This window comes from Leuresthes tenuis, unplaced genomic scaffold, assembly GCF_036924035.1.
Source record: "Leuresthes tenuis unplaced genomic scaffold, fLeuTen1.0.hap1 SCAF_23, whole genome shotgun sequence".
In the NCBI taxonomy this organism is placed as follows: domain Eukaryota; kingdom Metazoa; phylum Chordata; class Actinopteri; order Atheriniformes; family Atherinopsidae; genus Leuresthes; species Leuresthes tenuis.
In genome coordinates this window covers 3,191,954-3,201,697 of record NW_027325377.1, presented here as the reverse complement: position 1 = coordinate 3,201,697, position 9,744 = coordinate 3,191,954, and the positions used below count along the sequence as shown (strand labels likewise).

The 9,744-nt window shown below is 39.8% G+C and overlaps 3 protein-coding genes across 3 annotated transcripts; 2 read left to right on the top strand and 1 right to left on the bottom strand.

Moving 5' to 3' along the window:
• On the top strand, positions 1-411 carry LOC140283085 (histone H2A-like). The gene has a single exon (XM_072377737.1). The coding sequence runs from the start codon at positions 1-3 to the stop codon at positions 385-387; it is 387 nt and encodes a 128-aa protein (XP_072233838.1). The 3' UTR covers positions 388-411.
• Positions 412-1,207: 796 nt separating this feature from the next.
• On the top strand, positions 1,208-1,605 carry LOC140282921 (histone H4). Its single transcript, XM_072377510.1, has one exon. It carries the CDS (start codon positions 1,229-1,231, stop codon positions 1,538-1,540), a length of 312 nt encoding a protein of 103 aa, XP_072233611.1. The 5' UTR covers positions 1,208-1,228; the 3' UTR covers positions 1,541-1,605.
• A 3,280-nt stretch (positions 1,606-4,885) lies between these two features.
• Positions 4,886-5,365, bottom strand: LOC140282839 (histone H3). Its single transcript, XM_072377414.1, has one exon. It carries the CDS (start codon positions 5,348-5,350, stop codon positions 4,940-4,942), a length of 411 nt encoding a protein of 136 aa, XP_072233515.1. The 5' UTR covers positions 5,351-5,365; the 3' UTR covers positions 4,886-4,939.
• Between the last annotated feature and the right edge of the window lie 4,379 nt (positions 5,366-9,744).

The following is a 9,744-nucleotide window of genomic DNA, read 5'->3' as shown; positions in this document are numbered from 1 at the left end:
ATGTCTGGACGTGGAAAGACCGGCGGCAAAGCCAGGGCAAAGGCCAAGACCCGCTCATCTCGTGCTGGACTGCAGTTCCCAGTCGGCCGTGTCCACAGGCTGCTGAGGAAGGGAAACTATGCTCAGCGTGTTGGTGCCGGAGCTCCAGTCTACCTGGCCGCCGTGCTCGAGTATCTGACCGCTGAGATCCTGGAGTTGGCTGGAAATGCCGCTCGCGACAACAAGAAGACCAGGATCATCCCCCGCCACCTGCAGCTGGCTGTCCGCAACGACGAGGAGCTCAACAAGCTGCTCGGCGGCGTCACCATCGCTCAGGGCGGCGTGCTGCCCAACATCCAGGCTGTTCTTCTGCCCAAGAAGACCGAGAAGGCCGCCAAGGTTAAATAAACCTCCAGCATCTTCAAACCAACTCAACGGCTCTTTTAAGAGCCACCCACCCACATCTAACGAGCAACTCCTAATGATTATATTATCGAAGCCAATTGACAACAAATTAAATTGTGTCGGTATCGTTTGAAACCATAATTTGTAACGTTGAAACTTGCATCAGGATAAGTGGCTGTAGGCTCGTAAACTTATTTCTTTATTCTTCAAACTTTAAGCAGACACCTCTCTTGTCTCTTAAATCCCATTAAAGGTCAGTTTTAGTGAACTTTAACTCCCCCCAGGGACAATTATTTAGCTCCACTGGACAAACTGTACTTTTAAAAGCTTAGTTTAATAGAAATAAGCATATTAAAAGGAATATAGTTACACAGTAATAAAGCATAAATACACTGAGTAATAAATTACAATTAAAGGAGTAAAACGGCACATTAATAGGTTTGCAGCCGCCTCCAAATCACATTAAAAGTGACCACTGATTATAAAATACTCACTTTCTTTCTATCCATATATTATAAATGTATTAACTATATACACCCACTTGAATGAATGAATGTTTATTACATTTTTACCCAAAAATCACACATGGTTCATCTAAAATGTGATACTTATGAAATGAAGGTCTTAACTTTGTTAATAAGGTGTTTATAAAGCATGTATGGTCATATAATAAATATATAGAACCGGAAATTCAGTGTTATGTGGCCGGCGGCTGACAGCAGGAGGAAGTAGAGAAGCTGAGGGCTGCCTGCTCTCATTCACGTCCGCAGCCTGCCTTTAAATCCCTGAGCTCGCTGCTGCTCAGACATCAGTCTCAGCTGAACCAACCAATCTATCAGAAGACATGTCTGGACGCGGCAAAGGAGGAAAAGGACTCGGCAAAGGAGGCGCCAAGCGTCACCGTAAAGTTCTCCGTGATAACATCCAGGGAATCACCAAGCCCGCCATCCGCCGCCTGGCCCGCCGCGGCGGAGTCAAGCGTATCTCCGGCTTGATCTACGAGGAGACCCGCGGAGTGCTCAAGGTCTTCCTGGAGAACGTCATCCGTGACGCTGTCACCTACACCGAGCACGCCAAGAGGAAGACGGTCACCGCCATGGACGTGGTCTACGCGCTGAAAAGGCAGGGCCGCACTCTCTACGGCTTCGGAGGTTAAAGCGGACATCTTTACTCAACAAACCAACGGCTCTTTTAAGAGCCACCCACACCTCTCAAAGCACTGTTCCTCAACCACAAACACTTATAATCTATGTAAATCATATTATAAACTAGTTGTCTGATTAACCTGCTTAATATTTCTTAAAGCAATATCCCTAATCTAGACTACTATATATATATTTTTTAAAAAGCATAACGACTAAAAATAGTGTAAATAATTAATTTTGTCTAGAATAAAATAAACTTGTTACCTGGCAGTAGATTATACACAAACTTGACTCAACTGTTAGGTGCATCAGCAAATATCTTGTTTTCTACTTTAATTTATTTATTTTTCCATACAGTTGCAGAATTCATAGATCACATCTCCCATTATATATAGTCCAATTAGTCAAATTATTTATTTGAATTATTTAAATTTTAGCACCGTCACCTCACAGCAGAGGGTTGCAGGTTCAACTCTCGACTTTCTGTGTGGAGTTTGCATGGGTTTGATTAAGCAAAATGATGACAGTCTGGAAATAGCATATGAGGCTGAAGGAATTCAATCCAGGAGTGCTCTGTCACATCACATGGGTCCAGAAAATTGAGCTCCAGTGCATCTTTCATGGAACTAATTGCCACGGATACCCTACAGCAGGGGTGTCAAACTCAAATAATCAGTGGGTCAAAATTTTAAATTGAACAAAGCTGCGGGCCAAGGTTGAATAAATTAACCTTTTAATATGGAACCCAACAAGTTCTGATTTAACAATGAATACTGAACAAGCAAGGCTTATAGAACTTTAAAGTCCAGGGGTGTGAAATTGAGTTGCTAATAATAATAACAATAGTAATAAAAACGTATCAATGGCATATCAAATAAAATTTAAATAAAAATTTAATGCCTCCTTTCTGTTTGCAGCCTTCTGAGGTAAATGTCAAAATTAGCTTCTTACACAGGTGAATAAATTTGAAAATAAAATAACACTATGTGTGCATAGAAAATGTATTTACAGCTCATTTTGCGACACACTGATCTACTCTGATGTGCCCAAGCCAGATACCTGGCATCTTTTCTTGGATGCCAGTTCATCAATGTCGGGGCTCAGGGTTTGGGCTGAGGAAACCTTCATTATCGAACAAAGGTGTTCGTCAGTCAGACGTCTCCTGTGAGACGTTTTCGTTATCTTCATTGAGGAGAAAAGTTGCTCACATAGGTAAGTGCTACCAAACATGGAGAGCAATTGAGCAACTTCGGTGCGGAGCTGAGGCATCGTGTCAGGGATGAACAGCATCAAACTTTGACTTCAGCGTTTCATCACACTGGAGTTCAATCAGCTCCATTTGGAGGTTGGTTGGTGCTTTTTCCACAACAACTGTGAAGGGATTACTAAGCAGTCCAAATCTAAGTTTCTAATCTAATCTAATCTGAGTTTTTCAGCAAACGGTAGAAATCTGTGTTTTTGTGGTTTGGCAGCAGGGGAAATGGCCAAAGTGTGCTTGTAGCATCTGATTCTCCCACAGGCACAACTTGGTTTTAAAAGCTCTCACTGACGCACACATATCTGTGATGATGCGTCCCTGCAGCTGCAGGTTCAGCGCATCAAGGTGGCTGGAGATGTCACACAGAAAGGCCAGCTCACACAGAAACTTTTGCTCCCGGAGCTCTGCTGTGTCCTTCCCTTTGGTTTCCAGAAACTGACATATTTCTTCACTGCCTACCAGTCCATTCTTTTTATTTCTATATTATTTATTTTTATTTATATTCTTTTTATAATTTTCATTCTTTTACTCATCGCTGGCGCACCATCAGTGGTTAATCCCACAAGTTTATCCCACGGCAGGTTTATTTCATTACATTTGCAAACCTCAAATATTTCTTTCCCTGTGGTTGTGCCTTGCATGGATTTAAATTCAAAAAGCTCCTCCGTAACACACAGATTTGAGTCCACGCCGCGGACGAAACAACTGCGCAATGCTCTCATCCACAGCAAGGGAAAAAGAAACAAAATCTTTTCCCTTCTCCATCAACTGGACATGCAGATTGGTGGCAAGCTCGCATGTGCGCTCAGTTATTGTGTTTCTGCTCAGGCTTACGTTTGCAAAGGCTTGCTTTTTCTCTGGGCACACTTGGTCACAAACCTTCATGATGCACTTTTTTTTACAAACTCTCCCTCATTAAAGGGTCGGGCTGATTTGGCGATTTCTTCTGCCACGATATAACTTGCCTTTACAGCAGCCTCACTTTGTGTTGTGGCTTTTGTGAACATTTTCTGTTGTGAAACCAAACCTCTTTTAATCTCCTTTACTTTCTGGCTCCTTTGAACTGTGTCCGGGTCCTTATATTTGTCCTGGTGTTTAGTTTCATAGTGTCGTCTAATATTGTCCTCCTTAGTTACTCCTTAGTTATTCCTTAGTTACTCCTTAGTTACGCCTTAGTTACTCCTTAGTTACTCCTTAGTTACTGACACGTTGGCTCCACAAACAAGACAAACAGGTTTGTCTTTTACAAATTTAAACAGATATTCTGTCCAGAAAAGTTCTATTTTCTGCCTATCTTTTCGCCATTTTTTTGGTAGGGTAACAGTGACAGCTGTGGTTTGAGGTCGAAGTTTGGGGGAGAGGCACGGGGATGCGGGGCTTTCAGGCGAAGGAGTGAGCAAAAAGATCGCTAGCATAGATGCTACTGACACAGAGGAGGGGGCGTATCTGCATCTGTCCTAATTGACGCGCCAAAACAACAGCAGAGCATTCTGGGATTTGTAGTATAAGCTGTGTTACAGCGCTGCCGGGCCAGCGCTAATATTTATTTGAAATTGCCTCGCGGGCCAAATATAATTACACTGCGGGCCAGAGTTTGACACCTATGCCCTACAGGGAGAAGCAAGGCTATTGGAAAGCTCCCTTCATGTCATGATGCACAAATAAAAATAACTCGTAGATTCAGGCTGAGAATCGTATAAAAAACTCTTGGATGAACAGGGAAAAAAAAAGAGCTTGGAAGTAAAAACCAGTACACGTGAAGTGTTAACCAGCTAGACCAGTCATAGCTGGTTAACACTGTTAATTAACTGAAACTTACCACATTAGATAATGACGCCATTGACTCAGTTGCAGAGCAATCAGCTAAAGTCTGACAGATGTTCAAAGGTGTAACTACTGATATTTGGAACTATATGCGGCTCCGTTACCCACGTGACTTCCGCATTCCAGTCTATCTAGAGAGTCCGTGACCCTCGTTTCTCTGCTTTAAACAATATAGCGTGGAAGTTCTCCCAAAATCTCCATTCGATAAGTGTTATTATAAATTAAATAGATTTAATTCATACAATGTATTCGCAGATCATAGAATCTGAGCTCTTTTTATAAAAGTGAGTGGCTCTTAAAAGAGCCGTTGTGTTCGGGTGTAGCGAGTCTAAGCCCTCTCTCCGCGGATACGGCGGGCCAGCTGGATATCTTTGGGCATGATGGTGACCCTCTTGGCGTGGATGGCGCAGAGGTTGGTGTCCTCGAAGAGGCCGACCAGGTAAGCCTCGCTGGCCTCCTGCAGAGCCATGACGGCGGAGCTCTGGAAGCGCAGGTCGGTCTTGAAGTCCTGAGCGATCTCTCTGACCAGCCGCTGGAAGGGCAGCTTGCGGATGAGCAGCTCGGTGGATTTCTGGTAGCGGCGGATCTCCCTGAGAGCCACGGTACCGGGCCTGTAACGGTGAGGCTTCTTGACGCCGCCGGTGGCTGGGGCGCTTTTCCTGGCAGCCTTGGTGGCGAGCTGCTTCCTGGGAGCTTTGCCGCCGGTGGATTTACGGGCTGTCTGCTTGGTTCTGGCCATGGCTGGTTTTAGCCTTTCTAGTCTTCTCACAGAAAGTTAATAGAGGAGACGTTGCGGTGCAGACGGTTCTTATAGCCCCCGCCGGGGCGGCTTCAACGCTGATTGGTCCAATCTGTACACGTGACCTAACCGCCAAAACAAAAAAGTTCAAACCGACCTATCAGAGCGGCCTGCTGGAAACGACCGTTAATAAGTACGTTTGTAAGGAAATATATTCCAATAATGCCATACTCAAGTTGGTAGTAAATAGAAGAATAATACAAACACAGAAGTGTTATAATTGGCTTTGTTCTTAAACATTATGTATTCATATTCTGTATTTTAGTAAATAACCTCTGTACTGAGCAGGCACTTTTCCACTCTGCTCATACGGCACAATAGATGACCTTAAACAGTCCAAGACTTCAGGATGACATAGCGAAACAAAACAACTGGGTCAGACAAAACATCTCTATTGGAGTAGATAGGTCTGGTCCATTAGATACCCTCCTAAAACAGCGGTTGGCCTGCTCATGCCACTAAAAAAACAGGCCAATTATACTTGGTCAAGTGTCCAGCGCTGCAATGTACTTTACATGTGATCACTAATAAATACTTTGTTTAATAAAAGATTTCTCCTGCTTGTTCTTGGGCTTCCAATGAAAGAATAGGGCTAACAGAAGCATGGGATTTTTTGCATTAAAAATTACACAAATATTACCCAAAAAATACACTGCTAAGCAGACTAAATTTACCCTTAAGCTGAAGATACAGTGGACAGCTGAAAAGCATCTTATCTAAAGCATTTCTTATACAGCAAACTAGCATGAAGAGAACAGTAGTTGTGTCTAACCATTTTGTTCTACTAATGAAATTCCTGGACTTCAACTTGAAATCAGAAAAACAAGTACACAACTGTAGTAACTAATAGGAAGCTTTTTCAACATGGAAGATGGTTTATGCTAGCCAAATATACAACATCCTTCAGAAACTTCTCACACTATTTCCAAGCCATGTTTAAACAACAATATATGCTCATAATCCCACTCTGGCTCCAATGCTATTGTATCAGCACTGCCCTGTGGGCTGTTGATATTTATTTCTCTGATTTCTTCACCACCAAAGAATGATTATTACATTTATAATCTGTAGAATGAATGTGGTGTTGTGCTCCCAGAAGTTTTCTATATTCAAAATGCAACAATGCAAGAATAAACTGCATTTCAATATCAACATTCAAACCAAAAGCTACCAGTAAACAACACTTTAGACACATCAACTTTAAATACATTAAATTAAGTTAGCATGAATAGATATCCAGACTTTGACTGCACTGCACTGAATATGAGGGAAAAATGCTTTAGACTTTAAAACCTGTACTTTGGACTAATTTGATTCATATAAGTTATTATATTTTAGTATTATGGGAAACTCCAACAAATTATAAAGTTTCTGTTGTTTCTATTTCTCCAGCTGTCACTAGAAGTTACTCTACACTGATATCACTTTTAAAACTGACACGAAAAACCAATAAAAGACTGTTATTGTGACTAATTAAGTATAATTTGATTAAAGCAAAGCTGTGGATTTCCTGTATGGTTTATTACATTTTAACATGACTTTCTCATAGGATTTCCTTCTCAAATGACAACATTTATGGTCATGACACAATGTTTCTTAATAACTGTATCAGCACATCTTGATCAAATTACACAGAAATGTTAAAATATGTGTATCTTCCTTTTCCCAAAATTTATAGAAAACACACAATTTGTATTTTCTGTGTTCTGCAAATATTCTAAGGAAGAAACTAGCAAAAACATGTCACTGCAACCTGATTCGGAATATGAAACTAGTCAGTATGTTACACTTCCTGACTCCCATACACCTAAGTAAACATCCCAAAGCTCACCTTAATCAGAACTGTGACAGAAATCTATAACTTCGTTTTATCCAGAGGTTTTCTTCTCTCCCAGCTACAGACGTCTTTTTATAACTGTGCATGAAAGTAACAAGTAATATTCCTTTTTTGAATAAAACAAATACCGAGTCTTTATTGCTCGTTCCAGGTAAATGTTGTTGGTGTAAGATAAATGTGAAGAGGATAAATGTTATTCAGTCCAGTTTTAAAGATAAAAATAACTCCACAAAAGAAATAAAGCAGGTTAGATCAAACTTATATTATATTTATCTAATATAAAGTTGTCTTTGGACTAAAGACTAAAGGTTTCTTTGTTTAAACTTAAAATGAAATGACCTGGATACCTTTTTACCTGCAAGGAACTTGCATGTGGAAGTAGAGCCAGCAGCCCAACAACACCCAGCATGCCAAATGAACGTATTTATTTTACAACAAAAAGTTAAAACAGCCACCCCATCTAAGTAAAAGTTGTATTCAGTTGAGGTCATAATTTATCCAGTTGATAGCTGTATTACAAAGCAGTAAATAAGTGCATTTGACCTGATCCTGTCCCATATTGATGAGGAAATCAGCTCAAACTCAGAGCAAATCAAAGAGAATTCACTTTACTGATTCAGTGATATAAATATTGACTCGTTTTCTAATCTGTATCAGAACCAACTGATTGGCAAATCAGGACAAAATATAAAAACATACACTGCCCATTTTGATTAAGTAACTGAATCCATGGTTTCCATTATAACATGATGCACAGTCAGCAGTTTCACTGTAACTTAATGCATCTTCAGTGTCATACGGTTCAGCTGAGCAGGTTTCATAAAGAACATGATAAATAATGAATGATGAAATGATGAAAGCATGACAATGAGTTATGATTAAATTTGGAGATCTTAACATTTGATTGTCTAAATTCAGTGACTGGTTAAAAAATTATGATATTCTGTCAGTAATTTGACAATCAGACTTTTTTTTAAACATCAATTAAAACTTTTAACATAGTTTTAAAGTGAGACATCAGCATAGATGACATTTATATGTAGTTTCAGTGAGATTTTTCAATCTAGAAGATTATCAAGAACAGAATTGGTGAAAATATGGAGCATTTTAGACGTGACTTTACCTGGAACTCTGAACATAAACTACTCTGCAGCAGGTGATGTGTTCAGGATCAGGTCCCATGATGATCCAGCAGGTTAAAAGTGAGACACCTTCAGTACAATAAAAACTGACCTGAGGCTCAACAAACCTCACTATGTTATTAATCTTGCTTCATAGTACACCCCCCCTGCCACTTCCTGATGTGAGTTGCACTTGTGCAAACACTATAGTGTCTGTTCAATGACTGAATGTCCCTCTGTTAAAGTGAATTAATCTACTGATACGTTATCAAGCAACCAGGTAGTGCAGAATTCTTTATATTTACAGGAATTTACAGAGGGTGAAAAACAGATTAAATGTTGTAAATAGCTCTGAATAATAAATCCCAACAGTAATTAGCATGAGAACCAAATTCTGATATTAATAACTTTACAACTTCATGAAAAAAAATAGTTTATGTGATTTTTTTGTACAGTAAAGCAATTTAACACCACTGTTGTAAAATCAAGGCCTGCCATGCAAATTAATTTGTTAACATGGTGAAAGGGCCGGCAAAAAACACAAACAAATGCAAAGTGTTAGCTTTTTATATAGCTTTTTATATCTTAATTTGTAAGTCGCTTTGGATAAAAGCGTCTGCTAAATACATAAACATAAGGTATGGTAATGTTTTAGGACTTAACAATAATAAGACTGCTTATTTAATGATATTTGTGATGCACAAATACACAAAAATCATGAGAATTTAAATGTTCCAGCTTTTCTTGCAACTGTTTGCATTTTCAGATTTATGTTCATTACGTTATGAAGCTACTTTACAACAGTAAAGTCAGTGTTTGGAGTGTATGAAAATGAAGCAACTCTGGACTTGCATAGAAATAATATAATGCACAAACAAATGTGCATGAATTTTGAGCAACTATTTTATTCAGGCATTCTAATATTGGACTCAACGATGACTTCAACTTCCTCTGATTCACAGCCTCCTCAGAGCAGAGGGAGAGGCGGGGAAGTGGAGTTATAAGCAGTGAAGATCTGGAACCATGAGATCAAGAAGAGGCTGCAGGAGCTGCAGTAAAGCTGAAATGCATGTTTTTTGTTTGTCCTTCATAAAAACATTCTGAAACATTTTGATGCAGGTTAATCATAGGACAAATAGCTTATTTAGTTGGCCAGAACGCAGTCCTTCTCAGCTCCAGACAAGGACCAACTCCTGGAAAAAGTGATGAGCAGATGATCAGGTCTGCTTCTTGATCCTGACATATCATCAAAAGACAATTGTGAGATGCTATATCCTGTTCATACATACATATTACTCTTAATTTGTCTCCCTACTGTTAATATCCATTGTATATATAATATTGTCCTCATGGCTTTCTCTCTCACTTCCTATTTG

Coding starts and splice junctions, on each gene's coding strand:
- LOC140283085 (XM_072377737.1), top strand. CDS start 1: ATGTCTGGACGTGGAAAGACCGGCGGCAAAGCCAGGGCAAAGGCCAAG.
- LOC140282921 (XM_072377510.1), top strand. CDS start 1,229: ATGTCTGGACGCGGCAAAGGAGGAAAAGGACTCGGCAAAGGAGGCGCC.
- LOC140282839 (XM_072377414.1), bottom strand. CDS start 5,350: ATGGCCAGAACCAAGCAGACAGCCCGTAAATCCACCGGCGGCAAAGCT.